The following is a 26053-nucleotide window of genomic DNA, read 5'->3' as shown; positions in this document are numbered from 1 at the left end:
GTGTGTATATAAGTGCGTGCCGTGTGTGTGTATATACTGTAAGTGCGTGCCATGTGTGTGTATATAAGTGCGTGCCATGTGTGTGTATATAAGTGTGTGCCGTGTGTGTGTATATACTGTAAGTGCGTGCCATGTGTGTGTATATAAGTGCGTGCCATGTGTGTGTATATACTGTAAGTGCGTGCCATGTGTGGGTATATACTGTAAGTGCGTGCCATGTGTGTGTATATAAGTGCGTGCCATGTGTGTGTATATACTGTAAGTGCGTGCCATGTGTGTGTATATAAGTGTGTGCCGTGTGTGTGTATATACTGTAAGTGCGTGCCATGTGTGTGTATATAAGTGCGTGCCATGTGTGTATATACATGCATGTCATGTATGTATGTATGTATGTATAAATGTGTGCCATGTTTGTATGTATGTGTGTGAATAAATGCATGCCATGTATGTGTATAAGTGCGTGCCATTTACATGTATGTATGTGCCATGCATGTTTGTGTATAAGTACATGCCATGTATGTGTGTGTGTATACAAGTGAATGCCGTGTGCGTATAAGTGTGCCATGTATGTGTATGTGTGTATAAGTGCGTGCCATGTGTGTGTGTGTATAAGCATGTGCCGTGTAGGTATGTGTATGTGTGTATATATATACATTTTTTGCATTACTCTAACTTGAATATATGTTAGTATATGTAGATGGCTGGGTATAGACACACAGTGATAGCGTGTGAGTGTGGTGTGTGTGTGTGTGTTTGTGTGTCATGCACATTTTTAAATACTGGCTGAAGAACAGACGAGAGTTCATTCATATATATATATATATATATATATATAAACATGTTGGCAATCGTGCAACAAATGAGCAAAATGCTCATTTATAGGACATTTCATAACTTTCCCACATTATTATGAAAAAATTACAGCACATCCTGCACCCAATGTATTATATAATGTATTTAAGGAGACAGAGTCTGTCCATTTGATACCAACTACACCAAAATGGACACTGACTCCAACTTTCCAGCCCTCCTGCTTATAACATGAAACTATATGGGGACAGATTAATCTACTAGTGTTCTGTCCCCATCGTTCTTCATTAGCCGGTGTAAAGAGGCCGAGAAACAAGAGCCAAACAACTTCAATATTGTAGATCACACACATTGAACGGCCTGAACTCAGCTCATGTCAATACAACCAAAATGTTTGAGAGTCATGGTGCAATATGTGAGCATTGGGGGCCTCATTTTAAACTTTTGCCTAGGGCCCCACATTGTCTAAAACCGGCCCTGGGGAAAAGGTAAGTACAACTTTGTGGACACACTGTCCAGGCATAACAGAATTTGATAGTTATTAACAATTTTAACAGATTAACATATTTTATCCTCACAGGTATGCGGTAACCACCATCTTTTCTTTTAATGCGATAAGTTGGAGTCTACCTCAACCCACTTCTTCCATTTCCTATCATATTTGTTATAATAATTGTTTGCTATTGCGAAGTTTTCTTCATATGTTTTATGTAGGTTAATTTGGTCTATAATTTCGGTAAAGGCCGGTAAGATCGGATTTTTCCAATGGAAGGCTATAATTTGTTTAACTACGTGACAGATGTGAATTATAATAGATCTCACATTTGTGTCAGTGCTTTCCCAGTTCAATGACAACAAGGCCATTGCAGGGGTGACTATAGTGTTGTCTGTTAATAGTTTATTGATTAATTTTATGGCCTGTCTCCATAAGGGTTTCACCTGGACGCATGTCCAAAACACATGTAGCAAACTTCCGTGTTCTCCACATTCTCTCCAGCACAATGGAGATCCTCCTGACGGTAGATGAGAGAGGCGAACCGGAGTATAGTACCATCTTGTGATGATTTTATAGTAGGCCTCTTTCAATGTCATGCAGATGTTTGAGGCGTAAGTAAAGTGGATCGCATTTTCCCACTGTTCTGGAGTGAACGTTGTATTCAGATCCCTTTCCCATTTTGTCATGTGAGATAACTTATTAAATTGTGTATCATTGTTAAACCACCGATATATTTGCTTGTTGCTCCAAAATAGATGATGTTTGGGGTTTTTAATAATTTAATAATTGCTTCAGATATTTTTGGTTTGTTTGTGATGAAGTTTTGAGCTTGGTCCTTCAGTGCCAAATAAGGGAAAAAGGCTGAGGAGGGAATTTTAAATTTTTGTTTTACAGAGCTGAAGCTGAGAAATTTAACCCCATCGTGGATATGATTTAATTTTTTGATCCCATTGTCTCTCCATATGGGAGAGGGGTTAATATTTTGGATAAGCATGATAATCTCTATAGGGGTGTTGTGAAGAAGGATTTTCCTGTTGGATCCTCTCTTTCGTTTAGACAGTTTGTCCCAGGCGTATATAATGGGAGAAAAGATAGGGTGATGAGCGTAGGCATTACAAGGTCTGTTTAGAATATGGTGAAAAACCAATTCTTTAGGTGATTTATTATGGTTATGTGCAATTTCAAGATCAAGCCAGTTCGGAGAGTCTTCTTGCATAAACCAGTACTGGCTTTGTTTTATTAAATTATTAAATATAAAGCAGTTATGTTTGGTAGGCCTGTGCCCCCAAATTCCTTGCATTTATATAAAATGTTTGTGGGAATGCGGGCCCTTTTTTTATTCCAATAAACAGATTAATTGTGGATTGAATACTAGTCAGGTAGGAAGTGTTGACTTTTAGGGGGAGTGTTCTCAATATATAAGAAATTTTTGGGACGATAAAAGTTTTTATTGCCAATACTTTGCCCCACCATGAGAGATCTTTGGTGCCGAGGAAATTTTGGTCCTTGTTTATAGTCTCCAAGAGTTTGTCCAGATTTTTCTTCATTATTGTGTCTAAGTTTTTTGAGATGATTGTACCTAGATAGTCTAAGTCTCCTTCTGACCAACTTAATGAAGCTATGTCCTCAATTTTCTTTGTTTCTGATTCCGTCAAGTAAAATGGCAATATTTTTGATTTAGTTTCATTTATCTTGAAGAAGGTAATATTTGAAAAAATTTGAAGGGTTTTTTGTAGCTCAGAAATTGACTCATAGGGATCCGTCAGGGTAAACATCAGGTCGTCAGCAAAAAGCCCGATCTTGTAATGACGTGTTCGCGTTTCTAAACCTTTTATGTTATTATTTTGCCTAATTGATTGCGCCAGTGGTTCCATTGATAAAATGAAAAGAAGCGGAGATAAGGGGCAACCTTGTCTTGTACCATTTGAAATATCAAATGGTGTAGAGGAATAATTGTTTGCATAAATTTTAGCTTTTGGCCTTGAATAGAGTGCCATGACGCTGTTGATATATTTTTCGTTACACCCAAATTTCCGTAAAACTGATGTTAAGTAAAGCCAGTTTAGTCAGTCAAAAGCCTTTTCGGTGTCTAGAGTTATAATTACCGTTGGCACTTTAGAGGAATGAATCAATTTGATTGAGTTAATAAGTCTTCTAGCGCCATCTGGCGCTTGACGACCCGTAATAAAACCCATCTGGTCCCCATGAATCAATGACGGCAAATAGCATTTGAGCCTATTTGCTATTAGCTTGGAGTAAATCTTCAGATCTGTATTAAGTAGGGAAATTGGCCTGTAATTATTAACAAGGGTTAAGTCGGAATTGTGTTTGGGGATCAAAATAATTGTCGATTCTAACATTTCTGCTGGGAAATTACCTGAGGAACTAGCTATATTAAAAAGATTTTGTAGATGTGGGGAGAGTAATTTAGTGAAAGTTTTATAATATTCGTTTCCGAAACCATCTGGGCCTGGCGATTTAAAGTCCTTGAGTTGGAGGATAGTTTTTTCGATTTCTTCTTGGGAGAATGGGGAAGTTAGGTTTTCTAAATCGTCGTGGGTCAATTTTGGAAGGTCAATTGAGGTCAGAAATTTTTCGATGTCAGAAATATTGGGATGTGGGGTGGAAGGTTGGGAATGTAAATTATACAATTTGCTGTAATAATCTGCGAAGGAGTTGGCTATATCTTGGGGATGAGATACTGTTGTACCATTTTGAGTTTGTATTTTGGTGATCCTGTTTACTTTTTTTTTTTTTTTTATTCTGTTAGTCATGTATCGCGTTGGCTTATTAATTGAGGAATACTGCTTCATTTTGGAAATTTTGACCATGGTGTGGTATGATGAAAATATGATTTTCTTGAGCTCCTGCCTGAGTTTTAGTAGCTCTGTTTTAATTTGAGTAGATGGAGGGTTTGAATTTAGTTGTTCGCTTTCTTTATCTTTTATTTTATTTTGAATATCCTCAATCTGGATCCTAAACATTCTTTTCCTTTTTGCAGAGATTTGGATCATGATGCCCCTTATGACCGCTTTATGGGCGCACCAATGGGTGAATGGGGTTGTTTCAGTAGGTGAATTTTCTGTGAAATAATTTGTTAATGATTTTTCTATTATTGATCTGTGATCAGGGTTGTGTAATAGATTAGCGTCACATTTCCATAGTGGATTTTTATTAATCGTGTGGCCAATTTGAATTTCCGCTGAAATTGGGGAGTGATCCGAGAAGGTTTTCCTTTCTATAGTAATTCTATGGATTTTGGGGAGCGTAAAGATATCTGATAAGATTAAGTCAATTTTTGACGCTGATTGATGAGGGTCAGAGAAATGGGAGAATTCAATTGAAGTGGTGTTTAGGCACCGAAAGATGTCAAATAATTCGTTTTGATGTATCCAATTGTCTAAAGTGTGTGGTCTGTATCTATTTGGGTTGGAGGAATCCATATTTGCATTCGGAACCATATTAAAGTCTCCTAACCAAATCATGGCACCTCTCTTGACTGACATGACTTTTTTATTTACTTTGTTCAGGAAACCTATTTGACCCGTGTTGGGGGCGTAGATATTAACAATTGTGCAAATCTGGTCATTCAGAGAACAAACAAGAATATGAAATCTCCCTTTAGCATCTTTGATCTCCTCCAGAAATTCAAATGAGATAGTTCCTTTGATGATGGTGACCACGCCGGCTTTCTTTTTTGTGTTGTCAGACTTGTAGATATATGGGAAGTTTTTATGCAAAAATTTTGGGTTATCTGTGTGTTTGAATTTGGATTCCTGTATACAAATTATTTCGGCATGGCTTTTAATTAGTTCTCTCCAAAGGGTGTGTCTTTTGTGTGGGCTATTTAAACCTCTTACGTTGTAAGTAGTGTTGAGCGATACCGTCCGATACTTGAAAGTATCGGTATCAGAAAGTATCGGCCGATACCGGCAAAGTATCGGATCTAATCCGATACCGATACCAATACAAGTCAATAGGACTCAAGTATCGGACGGTATTCCTGATGGAACTCTCCTTCAGGCCCTGGGATCCATATTAATGTGTAAAATAAAGAATTAAAATAAAAAATATTGCTATACTCACCTCTCCGACGCGCGCATTTTTAAAATTACGTCACGGCTTGTGATTGGTTGCGTGCCGCCCATGTAACCGCAACGCGACCAATCACAGCAAGCCGTGACATAATTTCAGGTCCTGATGCCTATTTCTGCATTGAGGACCTGAAATTACGTCACGGCTTGCTGTGATGGGTCGCGTCGCGGTCACATGGGCGGCACGCAACCAATCACAAGCCGTGACGTAATTTTAAAAATGCGCGCGTCTCCTGCCTCCCGTGACGTCACGGCTTGATTGGTCGCGTCGCCCATGTGACCGCGACGCGACCAATCACAAGCCGGAACGTAATTTTAAATTCCTGAATGCCTAGAATTAGGCATTGAGGACCTGAAAATTCCGTCACGGCTTGCTGTGATTGGTCGCGTTGTGGCCACATGGGCGGCACGCGACCAATCACAAGCCGTGACGTCACGGAAGGAAGTAAAAGCGCGCATTTTAAGCAAAGAAGGCTCCCGGTTCCCTCGGTGAGGTCCAGGCTGCGTCGGAAAGGTGAGTATAGCAATATTTTTTATTTTAATTCTTAATTTTACACATTAATGTTGTTTCGATACCGATACCACAAAAGTATCGGATCTCGGTATCGGAATTCCGATACCCGCAAGTATCGGCCGATACCCGATACTTGCGGTATCGGAATGCTCAACACTAGTTGTAAGATAATAATTTTAGACTCATTGTGTACAAGCAAACCTGTGAGGATTAACAAACCTATAAACGTTAAATAAGAGTAAGAACAATAAACAATAAACTGTAATGTCCACTTGAAGTGGTCCACTGCGGTGAGCCTGACTTCACCTGTTGGGGGAAAAAGTCCGTGTTACTCGCTCCTGAGCAACATCCTCTTTGTTGATGAATATAAACTCAATATATTAAATACATAAACTCGTTACTAACAATAACAGATTAATAGAATAGTTAGACATCCTAGGGTAAGGTATTGCATTGTACCCGGGTGTTTTCCCATTTAGATCACTCAATATAAATATATCAAAACCCTTTCCTGTCTTGCTGTCAGAATCAGGGTGAACTTTGTGTCGTGAATATAATGAGATATTGATGGATTTTAAGAAGTCCCTGCCTTCCTCTGGGGAGTTTAGGGCGATAACATTGCCTCTGTAATTTACTAGTAATTTTAGCGGGAATCCCCACTTATAAGAGATCTCATTGTCTCTGAGAGGTATGGTGATATTCTGGAAAGCTTTCCTCCCTTCGATCGTATCTCTGGAGAGATCGGCATATAATTTGAGTTTTTCGAATGGCTCAGGGAAGTTTTTATTTTCTTTAAAGTAATTTTGAATTTTTTCTTTTGTTTTGAAAAAATGGATTCTCATTAACGTGTCTCTAGGTAGATCTTTAGGAATAGTGGGTGGTTTTCGCAACCTGTGGATTCTGTCTATTTCTAGTTCTTGATCAGTCAGGGTAGGGATTATTTTTCTGAATAACTTCTTGGTGTACTCTTCCAATTTATTTGGGCCTATATTCTCAGGAATCCCCCTAATTTTGATGTTATTTCTCCGATTCCGGTCTTCCAGATCTGCTACCTTAAGCTTTAGCTTATGCATCTCTCTGATGATGTCGTTATTTACTTTTGATATATTATCTGGCCTCTCCTCTATCTTTTTAATTCTATCTTCAAATTTGCCCATCCTATTGCTGAGGAGGGATAATGATTCTTTGAACATTTTATTTTGCTTATCAAACCTTTCATTCATGCTGTTTTCAAACTTATCCATTTTTTCTGTCAAATTAGACAGAAGTTTCCCAACAGAATTCATATCAAATCCTTGAGTATTGTCGGGGTTTGGATTACTTTTTTTTGGTTTTGGCTTGGCGGGGCTTGTATTAGGAGAGAAGATCTCTGAGACCTCGTCAGATGAATCATTAGGAGTGGCGTATTTCTCTCCTATAGCCCCTGGAGTTTTCCTCTTTAAAGATGTAGATGAGTCCATCTCTACAAAAGTGTTTGGGAGGTTCTTTTTTACTCTGTTTGAATTGGGGAGTTTATCATAGTCTAATTCCTCATAGTCTTTTAACCCCTTCCCGACCTGTGACACAGCGTATGCGTCATGAAAGTCGGTGCCAATCCGACCTGTGACGCATATGCTGTGTCACAGAATGATCGCGTCCCTGCAGATCGGGTGAAAGGGTTAACTCCTATTTCGCCCGATCTGCAGGGACAGGGGGAGTGGTACTTTAGCCCAGGGGGGGTGGCTTTGCCCCCACGTGGCTACGATCGCTCTGATTGGCTGTTGAAAGTGCAACAGCCAATCAGAGCAATTTGCAATATTTCACCTATGAAAAAGGTGAAATATTGCAATCCAGCCATGGCCGATGCTGCAATATCATCGGCCATGGCTGGAAAACCTGATCTGCCCCCCCCACCGCCACCGATCGCCTCCCCAGTCGTCCGTTATGTGGCCCGGTCCTCTCCGTCCTCCTGTCCGCTCCCCCGTCCTCCTGCCCGCTCCTTCCTTGCTCCGATCCACCTCCCCTGTGCTCCGATCCACCCCCTGAGCTCCCCCCCTTACACCCACATACTTACCGAGCCTCCCGGTGTCGGTCCGTCTCCTCCCTGGGCGCCGCCATCTTCCAAAATGGCGGGCGCATGCGCAGTACACCCGCCGAATCTGCCTGCCGGCAGATTCGTTCCATGTACATTTTGATCACTGTGAAAACCTATCACAGTGATCAAAATAAAAAAAAATGTAAATGACCCCCCCCTTTATCACCCTTATAGCTAGGGACAACAATAAAATAAAGAAAATATATATATATTTTTTTTTCCCCCACTAGGTTCAGAACCAGGGTCAGGGTTAGGGTTAGGGTTTTCTGGTCCTCTGTGGATTTTTCCTTAGGGTTAGGGTATTCTGGTCCTCTGTGGATTTTTCCACAGCGGATTTGATAAATTCGCAGTGTAAAACCGCTGCGGACTTATCGCGGATTCAACGTGGTTTTTCTGCGAATTTCACTGCGCTTTTACAACTGCGGTTTTCTATTGGAGCAGTTGTAAAACTGCTGCGGAATCCGCAGAAAGAAGTGACATGCTGCGGAATGTAAACCGCTGCGTTTCCGCGCAGTTTTTTCCGCAGCATGGGCACAGCTTTTTTTGTTTCCCATAGGTTTACATTGAACTATAATCTCAAGGGAAACTGCTGCGGACCCGCAGCTGCGGATCCGCAGCGTTTTCCGCAGCGTTTTCCGCAGCGTGTGCACATAGCCTTAGAATTAGGCTATGTGCACACGGTGTGGATTTGGCTGCGGATCCGCAGCGGATTGGCTGCTGCGGATTCGTAGCAGTTTTCCAACAGGTTTACAGTTCCATGTAAATCTTTGGAAAACCAAATCCGCTGTGCCCATGGTGCGGAAAATACCGCGCAGAAACGCTGCGTTGTATTTTAAACAGCATATCAATTCTTTGTGCGGATTCCGCAGCGTTTTACACCTGTTCCTCAATAGGAATCTGCAGGTGAAATCCGCACAAAAACCACTGGAAATCTGTGGTAAATCCGCAGGTAAAACGCAGTGCCTTTTACCTGCGGATTTTTCAAAAATGGTGCGGAAAAATCTCACACGAATCCACAACGTGGGCACATAGCCTTAGGGTTAGGGATGGAATTAGGGCTAGGGTTGGAAATAGGTTTAAGATTAGGCTTGTGGTTAGGGTTATGGTTAGGGGTGTGTTGGGGTTAGGGTTGTGGTTAGGGTTGAAATTAGGGTTGGGATTAGGGTTAGGGGTGTGTTGGGTTAGGGTTGTGGTTAGGGGTGTGTTGGGGTTAGGGTTATGGCTAGAGTTGGGATTAGGGTTAGGGGTGTGTTGGGGTTAGTGTTGGAGTTAGAATTGAGAGGTTTCCACTGTTTAGGTACATCAGGGGTCTCCAAACGCAATATGGCGCCACCATTGATTCCAGCCAATCTTGCGTTCCAAAAGTCAAATGGTGCACCCTCCCTTCCGAGCCCCAACGTGCAACCAAACAGTGGTTTACCCCCACGTACGGAGTACCAGCATACTCGGGACAAACTGGGCAACAACTATAGGGGTCCAATTTCATCTGTTACCCTTGTTAAAATAAAAAATTGCTTGCTAAAACATCATTTTTGAGGAAATAAAAATGATTTTTTATTTTCACGGCTCTGCGTTGTAAACTTCTGTGAATCACTTGGGGGTTCAAAGTGCTCACCACACATCTAGATAAGTTCCTTTGGGGGTCTAGTTTCCAAAATGGGGTTACTTGTGGGGAGTGTCTACTGTTTAGGCACATCAGGGACTCTGCAAACGCAACGTGACGCCCGCAGAGCATTCCATCAAAGTCTGCATTTCAAAACGTCACTACTTCCATTCCGAACCCCGACGTGTGCCCAAACAGTGGTTTACCCCCACATATGGGGTATCAGCGTACTCAGGAGAAACTGTACAATAACTTTTGGGGTCAAATTTCTCCTGTTACCCTTGGGAAAATAAAAAATTCAGGGCTAAAAAATCATTTTTGAGAAAAGAAAAATTATTTTTTATTTTCATGGCTCTGCGTTATAAACTTCTGTGAAGCACTTTGGGGTTCAAAGTGCTCACCACACATCTAGATTAGTTCCTTCGGAGGTCTAGTTTCCAAAATGGGGTCACTTGTGCGGGAGCTCCAATGTTTAGGCACACAGGGGCTCTCCAAACGCGACATGGTGTCCGCTAATGATTGGAGCTAATTTTCCATTCAAAAAGCCAAATGGCGTGCCTTCCCTTCCGAACCCTGCCGTGTGCCCAAACAGTGGTTTACCCCCACATGTGGGGTATCAGCGTACTCAGGAGAAACTGGACAATAACTATTGGGCAAAAAGAAGAGAAGCCAGCACTGCTGAAGGTCAAAACGCAATATCAAAAGTGCACATGCACATAATAAATTCTGACTGTATTTCAAATATGAGATATTTAGCAAATAATTGATCAATTCTTTGAGCTACCCCGCCACTTCACGGCAATCTCATAATGGGGCAGTCCTAACTCTACGTTTTTTATTACATTGTGCCATTACGGCCTCCTAAATGTATTGAGAGTAAAAAAAAAAAAAAAAAAAGGGACAGACCACATTAAATAACATTACATGACAAACTGTACCTGGAGCATTGACAGAATCACTCCCTTAGTGCCAGGAAGGCGAGCGCGGATAGAGGCCGATCAGGTCCTGTGCGGACATATCAGATCTGGCCCCCACACTGCCAAACCAACACCAAAGTTAAAGCATGAAACTGGCTGAGGCACAGCTGCCTAATTAACTAGAGCCTGAGGCAGGGCAGGGCTGCTGTGTGTGTGTGTGCACAGCAGCCTATCAATCATAGTGAACCCAGACAGAATGGCGCATATGACCCAGCGTGCGCGGCAACAGTGGTGGTCAGCCACATACCAATACAGAAGCAAAAAGAAGAGAAGCCAGCACTGCTGAAGGTCAAAACGCAATATCAAAAGTGCACATGCACATAATAAATTCTGACTGTATTTCAAATATGAGATGTTTAGCAAATAATTGATCAATTCTTTGAGCTACCCCGCCACTTCACGGCAATCTCATAATGGGGCAGTCCTAACTCTACGTTTTTTATTACATTGTGCCATTACGGCCTCCTAAATGTATTGAGAGTAAAAAAAAAAAAAAAAAAGGGACAGACCACATTAAATAACATTACATGACAAACTGTACCTGGAGCATTGACAGAATCACTCCCTTAGTGCCAGGAAGGCGAGCGCGGATAGAGGCCGATCAGGTCCTGTGCGGACATATCAGATCTGGCCCCCACACTGCCAAACCAACACCAAAGTTAAAGCATGAAACTGGCTGAGGCACAGCTGCCTAATTAACTAGAGCCTGAGGCAGGGCAGGACAGGGCTGCTGTGTGTGTGTGTGCACAGCAGCCTATCAATCATAGTGAACCCAGACAGAATGGCGCATATGACCCAGCGTGCGCGGCAACAGTGGTGGTCAGCCACATACCAATACAGAAGCAAAAAGAAGAGAAGCCAGCACTGCTGAAGGTCAAAACGCAATATCAAAAGTGCACATGCACATAATAAATTCTGACTGTATTTCAAATATGAGATATTTAGCAAATAATTGATCAATTCTTTGAGCTACCCCGCCACTTCACGGCAATCTCATAATGGGGCAGTCCTAACTCTACGTTTTTTATTACATTGTGCCATTACGGCCTCCTAAATGTATTGAGAGTAAAAAAAAAAAAAAAAAAAGGGACAGACCACATTAAATAACATTACATGACAAACTGTACCTGGAGCATTGACAGAATCACTCCCTTAGTGCCAGGAAGGCGAGCGCGGATAGAGGCCGACCAGGTCCTGTGCGGACATATCAGATCTGGCCCCCACCCTGCCAAACCAACACCAAAGTTAAAGTTAACGTTAATAAAAAACGTAGCGTAGGACTGCCCCATTATGAGATTGCCGTGAAGTGGCGGGGTAGCTCAAAAAATTGATCAATTATTTGCTAAATGTCTCATATTTGAACTACAGTTAGAATTCAGTAGGTGCATGTGCACCATTTGTATTGCGTTCTGACCATTAGCAGTGCTGGCTTCTCTTTTTTTTTTTCTTTTACATTGGTAAGTGGCTGACCACCACTGTTGCCGCGCACGCTGGGTTACGTACGCCATTCTTTCTGTGTTCTCTGTGATTGATAGGCTGCTGTTCACACACACAGCAGCCCTGCCCTGCCTCAGGCTCTAGTTAATTTTGCAGCTGTGTCTGAACCTGTTTCACTCTTTAACCTTGGTGCTGGCTTGGAGGCGTGGAGGCCAGATCTGACATGTCCGCACTGGACCTGATCGGCCTTCACCTACGCTTGTCCTTCCTGGCACCAAGGGGGTGATTCTGAAAATGTCTCCAGGTACAGCTTGCATGTCATAGTGTTAGTAATGGTGTCTTTCTTTTTATGCTCTTTTTATACATCTAGGAGGCCGTAATGGCACAACGTTAATAAAAAACGTAGCGTAGGACTGCCCCATTATGAGATTGCCGTGAAGTGGCGGGGTAGCTCAAAAAATTGATCAATTATTTGCTAAATGTCTCATATTTGAACTACAGTTAGAATTCAGTAGGTGCATGTGCACCATTTGTATTGCGTTCTGACCATTAGCAGTGCTGGCTTCTCTTTTTTTTTTTTCAATAACTATTGGGGTCCAATTTCCCCTGTTACCCTTTGGAAAATAAAAAAGTCCGGGCTAAAAAATCATTTTTGAGGAAAGAAAAATTATTTTTTACTTTCACGGCTCTGCGTTATAAACTTCTGTGAAGCACTTGGTGGTTTAAAGTGCTCACTATGCATCTAGATAAGTTCCTTGGGGGGTCTAGTTTCCAAAATGGGGTCACTTGTGGGGGAGCTCCAGTGTTTAGGCACACAGGGGCTCTCCAAAGGCGACATGGTGTCCGCTAATGATTGGAGCTAATTTTCCATTCAAAAAGTCAAATGGCGCTCCTTCCCTTCCGAGCCTTGCCGTGCGCCCAAACAGTGGTTTACCCCCACATATGAGATATCGGCGTACTCAGGAGAAATTGGCCAACAAATTTTAGGATCCATTTTATCCTGTTGCCCATGTGAAAATGAAAATATTGAGGCTAAAAGAAATTTTTTTGTGAAAAAAAAGCACTTTTTTATTTTTATGGATCAATTTCTGAAGCACATAAGGGTTTAAAGTGCTCACTATGCATCTAGATAAGTTCCTTGGGGGGTCTAGTTTCCAAAATGGGGTCACTTGTGTGGGAGCTTCAATGTTTAGGCACACAGGGGCTCTCCAAACGTGACATGGTGTCCGCTAACGATGGAGATCATTTTTCATTCAAAAAGTCAAATGGCGCTCCTTCCCTTCCGAGCCTTACCATATGCCCAAACAGTGGTTTACCCCCACACATGAGGTATCGGTGTACTCAGGAGAAATTTCCCAACAAATTTTAGGATCCATTTTATCCTGTTGCCCATGTGAAAATGAAGAAATTGAGGCTAAAATAATTTTTTTGTGAAAAAAAAGTACGTTTTCATTTTTACGGATCAATTTGTGAAGCACCTGGGTGTTTAAAGTGCTCACTATGCATCTAGATAAGTTCATTTGGGCGTCTAGTTTCCAAATTGGGGTCACTTGTGGGGGAGCTCCAATGTTTAGGCACTCGGGGGCTCTCCAAACGTGACATGCTATCCGCTGAAGATTGGAGCCAAATTTTTCATTCAAAAAGTCAAATGGCGCTCCATCCCTTCCGAGCCCTGCCGTGCGCCCAACCAGTGGTTTACCCCCACATATGAGGTATCAGCGTACTCAGGACAAATTGGACAACAACGTTCATGGTCCAGTTTCTCCTTTTACCCTTGGGAAAATAAAAAAATTGTTGCTAAAAGATCATTTTTGTGAATAAAAAGTTAAATGTTCATATTTTCCTTCCATGTTGCTTCTGCTGCTGTGAAACACCTGAAGGGTTAACAAACTTCTTGAATGTGGTTTTAAGCACCTTGAGGGGTGTAGTTTTTAGAATGGTGTCACTTTTGGGTATTTCAGCCATATAGACCCCCTCAAACTGACTTCAAATGTGAGGTGGTCCCCAAAAAAAATGATTTTGTAAATTTTGTTGTAAAAATGAGAAATCACTGGTCAAATTTTAACCTTTATAACTTCCTAGCAAAAAAAAATTTTGGTTCCAAAATTGTGCTGATGTAAAGTAGGCATGTGGGAAATGTTATTTATTAACTATTTTGTGGCACATAACTCTCTGATTTAACAGAATAAAAATTCAAAATTTGAAAATTGCGAAATTTTCAAAATTTTTGCCAAATTTCCATTTTTTTCACAAATAAACGCAGAAATTATTGACCTAAATTTACCACTAACATGAAGCCCAATATGTCACGAAAAAACAGTCTCAGAACCGCTAGGATCCGTTGAAGCGTTCCTGAGTTATTACCTCATAAAGGGACACTGGTCAGAATTGCAAAAAACGGCAAGGTCATTAAGGCCAAAATAGGCTGGGTCATGAAGGGGTTAAAGGAGACCTGGATCTATTGGGACTTATTGTGGTTATTAAATCCTTTGATGGATTGTGCCCAGACCCTTTGTACCTTTGGGGTTTTTGAGGTATAGATGAGGCCATGTTTAAGAATTGGGGTTTAGGCGAGTTCTTGCTCATTGTTATCCCCAAGCAATAGCCTGATTTGCAGAGAGTGTCTACTAGGACGGTCTCAGAATAAAGATTAAAGATTTTCCACAAATAGTAGCCCCAAGCAAAGCTGGAATTGTAGACAATGTCCTCTATGTTGATCTCAGGATAATCCTGGTGAGGCTAGCCCATGAAATAAAAAATCCCCACAAAGTGGTCTCAAGCTGCAAAAGGGGCAAAAGGGGAGCAACTATGGAACTACCCCTGTGAGTGTGGTAATAGCAATCATCCGAATATAAACAAGCAATTAGCTGTGTCAACAGGTGGCGTATATAGTTTCACAGTAATTACAGAAGAATATGCTTAGATAATACCTAGCACCTGAGAATTAAAAAGTGCAGATTAATCACTGGGGCATACAAACAGATTTTTCCTAACAGAGCATGCTTATATAACACTTTGTGTTTGTTAGTTAAAGTGTGCAGGTTAATTGCCCAAAACAAACAAGTATCTTTCAAGAACTGATTGTTCTCCTAGAGACATGTGCTAATAAGGAAGGAACCAGGGTAGAAATAAAACTCTCCAAATAATATGACTGAATTTAGGACTTCCCAGTCAGCTTCACTAAAATAGCCAGTTACCTGGATTAGATCCTGCGAGAGACTGATATAGTAGGCTATAGCTCTTTTGCTTTGTGAGCCCTGCAGGGCTCCTAGCTGTTTCAACAGCAGTTTATGCTGCACCAGAGTCTTCCTGTCGCTCCTGCAGAGATGGCTGTCTGCGTGGTTCCACCGTTGTCCTGTACGGGAGCCGTCGGTCGTCGTTGTCTTCCTCGCTGGACCGCCGGTGTATTTTCGTTCCCAGCAGGGGGCCGGAACTTACCGTTGTTTGAGTCCGGTGGTGCTTGGATCCGGAGCCTGCGATGTGTTGACCAGCGCAGATCTTCTTCTTTGCTGTCGCTGGTGTACGCTGGTCTCTCGCGCCTTCTAATCTGTCGCCGTCCACCAATAAAATGGCGGCCGTCTTTTCCCACCTTTTGTTCCAAGGTCCGGGGGAGTGTCAGCGTCGGCTTCTGTGTGGAGCTGATATCACGTCACTGCGGGTCTTCCCCCGATGCTTCTGGATCGCTTTCTTCTGCCTCCGTCTTTCAATCCGGGGAGGCTTAGCACTTTATGCTAATGAGCACAGGGCGGTATATCCCCAGGCAATAGGGGAGGGAGCAGCAGCCGTGCAGAGACCGCTCCACAGTGTGTGCCTGTAGCTGTCACTTCCCTCCTCCTCACTACCAAAGCCAGAGAGGGAGTTTATAATAAAATCTGATGTTTTTTACCTCAGGTCCTTTGGCTTATTAGCTGAGCCGCTTGTTAGAAGGTATTAGCTTCCTGAGGCTGGATTACCTCAAACCTGTAGTTTGAAGGCCCAAACTTTCCTAGGGCTGATTTCTAAAATTTATGTGGTAAAATTAAAATAATTTTCGGATCATAGTGACCCAGATGAGGCACTGGATAAGATCCAACTAAAGATTTGACAATAAAAACGTTTTTTAGGCGATTTTAGTTGATTATAGAGGATGTCCCTCAGGAGCTCCAGCACCGCACAACCTACGCCATAGCAGTCCAGGCCACGCCCCCCTAAGCACACAAATCTCAAACTTTTGCATCATTTCCCTTTTTGTAATTTTTTAAATGTAAAAAATTACTACCGTATATACTCTTGTATAAGCCGAGTTTTTCATCACGTTTTTTTGCCCCCCTCAGCTTATAGTCATTATCCCAGAAAGATGGGGGGGGAGGGGGAGCAGCGGGTCACAGAGGCAGGAGCCGGCAGCTGTAACTGTGCCCGCTGCTAAAGATAAATTTATATTCACAGCGCTGCCATTGAATATTAATTTATCTTATAGCGCGCACAGTTACAGCCACAGCCTACATACCTTCCCTGCGCGCCCTCCCTGCATATCTTTCCGGGGCCAGTCTTCCGGCCGAGCGGTTAGATGTCCCCCACTCATTAAGGTAATTAATATTCACCCCTCTCCACTCCCACAGGCGTGGAGTGAACATTCATTAGTTTAATGAGCGGGGACATGTGATCACTCGGCCGGAAGAGCTGCTGGCGCTGATACAAGTTGCAGCGAGGGCACGCAGGGATGGTAAGTAGGATGTGTTTTTTTTTTTATAGGAATCATGCACACAAAGTTAGGAGATAAGGAGCCATGCATACAAGGATGGGGATAAGGAGCATTGCATACAGGGACAGGGAGCCATACATACAAGCATGGGGAGCCATGCATACAAGGACGGGGATGTGGAGCCATGCATACAAGGACAGGGAGCCATGCATACAAGGACGGGGATGTGGAGCCACGCGTACCAGGATTGGGATGAGGGGACAATGCATACCCGGCTTATACTCGAGTCAATACGTTTTCCCAGTTTTTCGAGGCAAAATTAGGTGCCTCGGCTTATACTCTGGTTGACTTATTCTCAAGTATATACGGTATATATATTTTGCCTAAAATAGAAAGGAAAAGTGGGTGCCCTAACTTTTACATGCAACTGTATAAATATATTTTGTGACAGTTTTTGACACTGAGAACACATCACCAACTATTCTTTAATTATTCTGTGTTTCAGCTGTACGGATAGGAAGTTATGAAATAATATCCCTTTTGATCAGTTACAATTGCACTATTAACCAGCCCTGTGTGAAAAGATGGTCAGCAATACATGAAGCAGCAAAACAGGGGCACACAGAAATAATCTCTTTACTCCTAAAGAATGGTGCGAATCTCAACCTTAGAGATGGTTTTGGTGTGACACCATTAGGAGTTGCTGCTGAATTTGGTCACTGTGATGTATTGGAACAACTAATACATAAAGGTATGTGAAATATATTAAAAACACTGCTGACCCTTCCATTTTCTAGTTTTGTGAAATAAATTTTAAATATTTTACAAGCACATACATAAAAGTTTCATGTCAAGTCTGTAGATGAAGGTAGTACCCCTTCCCAAACACGCCATGCATCAGCACACTGCAATTAATTAGTGCTTGAACTCTACTGCATTATACGTAAAAGCGCAAGGTACTTAGTTACCGTTTTTGGACCAGAAAATGCAACAGCCATCCAACCACATCAAGGTGTTGAGACATTTATATTGGGCACTTCAGTCCTCCAAGGCTGGGTACCCTTTTCCACCGATTATTTCACAAATTAGGTTTTAGTTCTGAGCTATGCCTAGTTTACGTTTACTTTCCAAGTGCAGAGGAGACCTGGCTTCTCACAAAGAGGTGAGATGTTAGAGTATGTTCCCACAGTCAGTAAATGCTGAGGTTTGGACACTGCGTACATCTGCAACATCCGCTGCGTACACATATCCACAAGATAAATTTCACCTGTACAATGTATTGGGCGCGGTGATTCCGCACAGATCAATGAACACATGCGGAATCACCTGTGTTCAGAAGCTGGCAGCACTTTGGATGGAGCAGACATGTGTTGCGTCCAAAGTGCTGCCCATTACTGATCGTGGGAACATAGCCTAAGGAATAGGGGACATCGATATTAAAGATACACCTTTTTGTCGTTAGATGGTTTTTGTACTTTCTGTTCAAAAAATGTTAACTAAGTACATTTTGAACATGAATAGCAATAGTGGAGTTCATGTATTCATTAACCATAGTGTGCTGACTCATACTGTGTGTGTATGTTTATATTTTGACAACAGCATGTTTGTGCAAATATACATTAATTTCTTACTAATGGTATATAAGCCTTTTTTTGTTTTTGTAGTGTTCCTTAAATACTATCACGTAATTGCTTTACTTAGTCCCAGACACAATGGTGGCCAACATGTCACATTTCTGTACATGAGGAACAGGATAAAAGAAGCCACTCTACCAGCAGTTTTCTCTCAAGCAGATCTGTCCAATCTCCTATGCTATCTGAGGCCTACATAGGAGAGAGTTTAGCTTAGTAGACCAGAAAGCAGCAGAGAAATAATTCATAATACATGTTAGTGGTTAGTATATGCTATTCTTTGAAGTACTTCAAGGGAACTCTCATGTAAAGTAATGGTATAATCCTGTAGATATGGGGTTAATCTGCAGGTTAATAATGTTCTGACACCATGCGGCGCCGGCAGTGTTCGGCTACCACAGGGATGACGCCGACATGGTTTCAGTCACTACACAGTGTATATAGAGCAATGGCTGTAACCGGGCCCCCGGCACTGACTGACAGCAAGCTCAGCATTAGGTCCGCTGTCAGTCAGTGACGGTAGCGCCGTTACAGCCACCGCTCTCTACACACTGAGTGGTGGCTAAAACCGTGCCAGCGTCACCATTATGACGACTGGAAGCAGAATGCTGTGAAGGGGGGATTAGGAAATAAAGTTAATTTCCTCCCAGCAGCGGAGCTCTTAGTGTCGGCGCCGCATGGTGTCAGAACGAAATTAACCTGCAGATTAACATCAAATCTACAGGTTAATAGATTATTTTACATGACTGGTTCTCTTTAAAGTACGGTATTTAAAATTGCCTGTTTTCTATGTTACCTTCCAATTTATTTCTCTTTGATATCATTGACTTAAAAATCTTCCAGGTGGAGATATCAACATAGAAGCAGATGATGGCTCCACGGTGCTCTCTGATGCAGCTACTGGAGGAAATCCAGATTGCATTGCTCTCCTTTTAGAATATGGCGCTAGTGGAAATATGCCAGATAAAGAGGGTTATCTTCCCATTCACAAAGCAGCCTATGGGGGACATTATCTGTAAGTATTCTATTGTTGGAAAGCTGCAGTGAGTACATTTAAAAACACCAGATAGACTAAAAGAACATAAACTAAGAAGTTTAATTAATTTGGAACGTTTTGTCTCAGCATATGCACAAATGATTTTAGAAGCATGTATGTATAAATATATTGTACTTCATGGTTATGCTTCACTATATCTAATAAATTGTGACCCACAAAAAAAACAGCCTCAGTGACAGGATATTAAAAGAAAGAACCTGGCACTCAACTTAATGCTTGTGAGATTTTAATCGTAGTAGCCAAAACGTTTCGGTCCTATATCTGGACCTTCATCAGTTACGTACTATGATGAAAAAAGTAAATGACTGTAGTGTCATATAAGGCACAGCATGGTCTGCGTCTGGTATTTGCGCAGATAGGTTTAGGCACACAGAATGGACTTATTCACGCTGATAGGTGCTGTGCTTGTGTCCAATCAGCGTGAATAAGTCCATTCTGTGTGCCTAAACCTATCTGCGCAAATACCAGACGCAGACCATGCTGTGCCTTATATGGCACTACAGTCATTTACTTTTTTCATCATAGTACGTAACTGATGAAGGTCCAGATATAGGACCGAAACGTTTTGGCTACTACGATTAAAATCTCACAAGCATTAAGTTGAGTGCCAGGTTCTTTCTTTTAGTATCACATGGTGTGGGAACCTACCTGGGCACCACCAGTAGTAGTGCACACGGCTTTATCTTTGTCAGTGACAGGATATAACCTCTATGACGTCACCCCGGTCAACTCATTCACCGGTGGTTCTCAGCCTGGACGGTCACATCTTGGCACCGTCCAGATTGAAAACTAATTATCGCCTAGACATGGATTACGGCGTGGGACAGAACGACAGACAGGTATGGTATATTGTTGTTTTTTTATTTTAGTTTAATTACAGGAGATCAAGGGCTTTGGGGGAATTAGGCGAGGTTGCAAGTATGGTTTAATTAAGATTATTAAAGGAGTCTGTCATTTTTTTCAATTAAAGGACTTTATTCTGGCTGTGTCTTTAGCATGTAACTATAGGATTAGTAATAGATAGGTGTCTTATAGACGCCTCTCCATTACTAAGCCGTGGGCTTGATGTCACCTGACAACACAAAGGTGACATCAACCCCACAAATATGAACCCCACTTGCCACCGCTACGGGGCAAGTGGGAAGAGCCGGGCAAAGCACCAGAATTGTCACGTCTAATAGATGTGCCTTTTCTGGGCAGCTGCGGGCTGCTACTTTTAGGCTGGGGGAGTCAATATCCATGGCCCCTTACCAGCCTGAGGATACTAGCCCCCAGCTGTGAACTTTGGCAAGGCTGGTTGTCAAAAAAGGGAGGGACCCCACGCTGTTTTTTTAAATTATTTATTTTAATAATTTTAAAAAAAATGTGTGGGGATCCCCCTATTCTTGATAACCAACCTTGCTGAAGATGTCGTTTTTTTCATATATTTATTTATAGCGCAGACGGCGGCTGATGAATACTCCCATCAGCCGCTCCTGCTGTCACTGTTATTAGCAGCAGGAGAGGTGGGCGGATGGGAGTAATAGTCCCATTAGCTGCCTGCTGTCTCTTTTAGTACTTAAGTATAACTCTCATCATTTTCCCCTGCTCGCACCAATTGACGGCAGAGCAGGGGAAAATGATGAGAGCTGTGTATAGCACCCGGCGCTGGGGAACAGTGCTTACTGTAACGCTTCTTCCCTGGCGCCCGTCTGTGTGGTACTGATGTGTCACACGTACAGTATTACAAACATGGACACTGACATATCCGGTACCGGAAATATCAGGACGTGTGAAAGAGACCTTATAGCCGGTTTTTATGTTTTTTAGTGTGTGGCAGCAGCCAGACGCTTTTTATTGCAAAAAATAGTTTTTGCATCACCACATTTTCAGAGCTATAATTTTTCCATATTTTGGCCCACAGAGTCATGTGATGGCTTGTTTTTTGTGAGACGAGTTGACGGATTTATTGGTATAATTTTCAGGCACGTGACATTTTTTGATCGCTTTCTATTACGATTTGTGGGAGGCAGAATGAACAAAAACCAGCAAATCATGAATTTCTTTCTTGGGGGAGGGGGGGAGTTTATGCCGTTCCGTGTGTGGTAAAATTGATAAGACAGTTTTATTCTTGAGGTCAGTACGATTACAGCGATCCCTCATTTATAGCTCATTTATATACCGTAGTTTTTTTATGTTTGGTGCTTTTATACAATAAAAACTATTTTACAGAAAAAATTATTATTTTTGCATCACTTTATTCTGAGAGCTATAACTTTTTTATTTTTCTGCTGATGGAGCTGTATAGCAGCTTGTGTTTTTGAGGGACAAGATGACGTTTTCAGCGGTACCAAAGTGTTATTCCACTTTTTGTGTATGATAATAAAGCATTGTTTTTTGCCTTGTTCTTTAATTTTTTGATGGTGTTCACTAAGGGGGTTAACTAGTGGGACAGTTTTATAGGTCAGGTTGTTGCGGACGCAGCAATACCAAATATGTCTACTTTTATTGTTTTGTTTTTTTTCATTCAAATATTTATTTAGAGATCAAATATATATTATTTTTTTTATTATTTTTAAAAATATTTTTACAGTTATTTAAAAACTTTTTTTTACTTTTTTCTAGCTGTTTTACTTTGTCCCACTATGGGACACTCATTTTTTGCAGGCTGATCGCTTCTATAGCATGCAGATGAAGCAGCATCTGTAAGCCATAGAAACTGTCAGCGCTGCACTGACAGAGAGAATTTCTGATTATGCACTGCGCATGATCAACAAGTTTCCTTGCTCTGGTGACTCGGGTGTCGTCATGACGACATTTGCTCACGATGGCAACGATCGGGACCCCACGTCACGCCACGGGGTCTCCGATTCAAAGACAGAGAGGCTGTTGGCCCTCTGCCAGCTTCCGGAATGCTGCAATCGTGTTCGATTGGGTTAAAGTGTCGGAAGTGGTCTGTGACTGCTCCTGGCACCTAGTGCCGGGTGCTGGGTGTCAGCTGTCAAAGTCAGCTGACACCCGGCGGTGATTGCCCACGCACCCCTGTGAGCTGAGGCGATCGCTCAGACTTAATATTCTGTCCATGGTCATATAGGCCCAGGGCACATGGACGGAATATTACGTCTGATGTCAGAAAGGGGTTAAGGGAGTTGATAGTTAGGCACTAAAAATGTAATAGAATCAATTAAACAAATTAAAACAACTTTAATAATAAAGCCACTGACATATGAAGTAAGCAAAATTAATTACATTATTTTATTAGTGACATCTGCTAAGGGGTGGGTTCGCCTGCCATGCAGCACAATAATTTACAATCTTTCAATCAATTACCTCTGTCCCCCAGCCAAATATCCCTTCCAGATTTGACTTCAACGAACTCAGAGGAACAATCCATCCTCAACTATGCCAAAAAATAACAGTTAACCAACTGCGACTGATACTTAGCTGTAAACATAGTCTTTCGAAGTTGAACAATTATCCCATACTATAATGTTCTTCAGAAACTCTCTCCTGAAAAAAAAAAGAAGTTCAAGTTTGGTCTAAAGTCTGTTGCGTGCCGTGTAGGCACCTAAGTGTGGGTTAGGATTCTAATTTATGGAACAAAACGGAAACATGGCAGCAAATCCAGAAGTTTTGGACACTGATTTTGGCAATATGTGTGACCTGAAACAGTAAATATGCCTATCTAAGTACAAGCTCTATTTCAGCCTTGAGTACTGTATTTAGGCGCCAGAATGTAGTGAGGTGCTTGTACGCTTACTCACTGCGGCGGCACTGTGGGCCTTAGTTTTCTGGCTGATAGATACAGAGAAGACAGGCTAACGGAGCACAAAGCTGGCGGTCAGGGGAGATGTGGATTGAGAAAGGTCCGATGCAGCTCCTGCCGGGTGCCTCAGGAGAGGAATAAACAGTGAGTTGCACGATACTCCGGTCACATGGGAGCGCACAGGACAGATGAAGGGATTAAAAGTTTCTTTGTTTATTGAAATCCAACAGCTCCGTCTTCATCAGGTGGCAGTATACAGAGAGTGGGCCTGAGTAAGTATATAAAGGAACACCAACCAATGAGATTTAAGGAGCAATTATTCGGAGCACATGATTAAATGGGATCACATGATTAATTAACCCCTTCACAACATGCCCCACACTAGTACGGCGCATGTCGTGTCTCCCCCTTTGATGTGGGCTCCGGCGGTGAGCCCACATCAAAGTCGCAACATGTCAGCTGTTATGTACGGCTGACATGTGAGCGCAATAGCGGCAGGTGGAATCGCGATCCACCTGCATCTATTAACCAATTAAATGCCACATTCGATCAGATAAACGATGTTACATATTCCTGCGCTACCTAGAACCATCTTCAGAAAAAAATCGCTTTGTAACATTGTTGCTCCCAGCAACGTAACTCGTGAGTGCTTATCCACATCCACTTGCCGGACACACCAAAATCCGGACTGTTTTGCCTGCAGGGCAGCTAAGTGTTTATGTTGTGGATCCATCAGTAATGGAGCGAAAGAATTTCGGTCATACACTACAGGTACCAGTTTTAATATTAACTGCCATGTAAATTGCCACTCTAGCTACGTAGTTTATCTGATCGAATGTGGTTGTGGGCTGCAATATGTTGGGCGGACGATGCAGGCTATGCATGCAAGAATGAATAAACACCGTCAGAACATCCAAAAAGTGTATTTAATGCATAGTCTGTCAAAACACTTTCTCGCAGTGCATAATAGGATCCTAAGTTCACTAAAGCTTACTATCATAGACCAGATACCAAATGATATGCCTGATCTAGTAAGAAGAGAAAGTTATTGGATTTTTAAACTCGGTACACTGGCACCTGAGGGGTTAAATCTCATCATTGAAAAAGTCACATAATGGCTGCACTTTTGCACCTTTCTCTTATTATTTTTATGCATTTTATTGTTTTTATTCTTTTGATTTTTTTATAATTATTATGCTATATCCTGTCTTTTTTACCTTTTTTGATATATATGTTTTTAAAGGGAATCTGTCACCCCCAAAATCGTAGCTGCGGCCACCAGCATCAGGGGCTTATCTATAGCATTCTGTAGTGCTGTAGATAAGCCCCCGATGTAACCTGAAAGATGAGAAATAAAGGTTAGATTATACTCACCCAGGGGAGGTCCTGCTGCTGTCCGATGGGCGTCGAGGTCCGGTCCCAGGTTGGGGGGGAGCTGCGCTGTATACCATGAGGTTGTGCGCTGTATACTATGAGGCTGTGCGCTGTATACTATGAGGCTGTGCGCTGTATACTATGAGGCTGTGTGCTGTATACCATGAGGCAGTGTGCTGTATACCATGAGGCAGTGTGCTGTATTCCATGAGGCAGTGTGCTGTATACCATGAGGCAGTGCTGTTTACTATGAGGCTGTGCTGGATACTATGCGGGCAGTGCTGTATACCATGAGGCTGTGTGCTGTATACCATGAGGCTGTGTGCTGTATACCATGAGGCTGCACTGTGTACCATGAGGCTGTGTGCTGTATGCCATGAGGCAGTGCTGTTTACTATGAGGCTGTGCTGTATACTATGCGGGCAGTGCTGTATACTATGAGGCTGTGTGCTGTATACCATGAGGCAGTGTGCTGTATACCATGATGAGGCTGTGTTCTGTATACCATGAAGCAGTGTGCTGTATACCATGAGGCAGTGTGCTGTATACCATGAGGAAGCGCTGTATACCATGAGGCAGTGCTGTTTACTATGAGGCTGTGTGCTGTATACTATGAGGCTGTGTGCTGTATACCATGAGGCTGCACTGTGTACCATGAGGCTGTGTGCTGTATGCCATGAGGCAGTGCTGTTTACTATGAGGCTGTGCTGTATACTATGTGGGCAGTGCTGTATACTATGAGGCTGTGTGCTGTATACCATGAGGCAGTGTGCTGTATACCATGATGAGGCTGTGTTCTGTATACCATGAAGCAGTGTGCTGTATACCATGAGGCAGTGTGCTGTATATGCAGCGCCCCAGAGTCCTTGCAGTACTGTGGCTCCGCCGCTAAGGGGGGCTATGGTACGTTTGATGGCACTGAAGGAGTTCATCTGACCAGGTATCACATACACCAATACATTTCACAGTCGGGCCTCCAGGGGGAGCTAAGGGTACGATTCATTAGGCCACTCCTCACATACTGGTAAAACTGGGGGTCAGGCAGGAAGTTAGAAAGAGAGCTGACTGGGTTGGAACCAGGCAACACCTTGTGGCAGAGGGTGTTGCAGGGGAAGATTCGGTAGGGTCCCTGTCAGGGGTGGGATCCTGACAGAGGCCTGGCAAACAGAGAGAAAGCTACGGGACCGCGCCTGCACTTCATAGCGGCGGAGCCCTAAGAAAGGACAAGAAGCGAGATTTATTGTGCTGAGTGAGAAACGAGATCAAAGCAAGAAGGAGAATACCAGTAGGAGTCGTGCTGTAAGATCGAGGCAACATCCTACTGAGGTGTAAACAACCGGCGGCCGGAACGCCGAGGAGGTACAGAGCTCTAAGCCATACTTCAAACCAATGGCAGGACAGTCAGTCACAGGCGGGCTGTCTCACCTAAATCACCTACGCAGACATAGGGGGCAACCTTTGGAGAGGGGCGACTCTAGGGTCCCGGAAGAGCTCCGAGCCTACCCGTCATACGGGTGCGTCCCAACCATAACACCTGGGAGGGACGGAAGATTAGCAGAA

The 26053-nt window shown here is 42.6% G+C and overlaps 1 protein-coding gene across 1 annotated transcript in view; it reads left to right on the top strand.

Annotated features, from left to right (window-relative positions):
• The window catches only part of ASB15 (ankyrin repeat and SOCS box containing 15), a 129244-nt gene that overhangs the window by 84810 nt on the left and 18381 nt on the right, over nucleotides 1-26053 (top strand). The window contains exons 6-7 of the mRNA XM_077264937.1: nucleotides 17192-17437; nucleotides 19161-19332. Of these exons, the coding sequence (XP_077121052.1) occupies nucleotides 17192-17437; nucleotides 19161-19332 (418 nt within the window). The remainder of the gene's footprint in view (nucleotides 1-17191; nucleotides 17438-19160; nucleotides 19333-26053) is intronic.

Source organism: Ranitomeya variabilis, chromosome 5, assembly GCF_051348905.1.
Source record: "Ranitomeya variabilis isolate aRanVar5 chromosome 5, aRanVar5.hap1, whole genome shotgun sequence".
NCBI classification, from domain to species: Eukaryota; Metazoa; Chordata; class Amphibia; order Anura; family Dendrobatidae; genus Ranitomeya; species Ranitomeya variabilis.
This window is presented reverse-complemented; position numbering and strand designations above follow the sequence as displayed.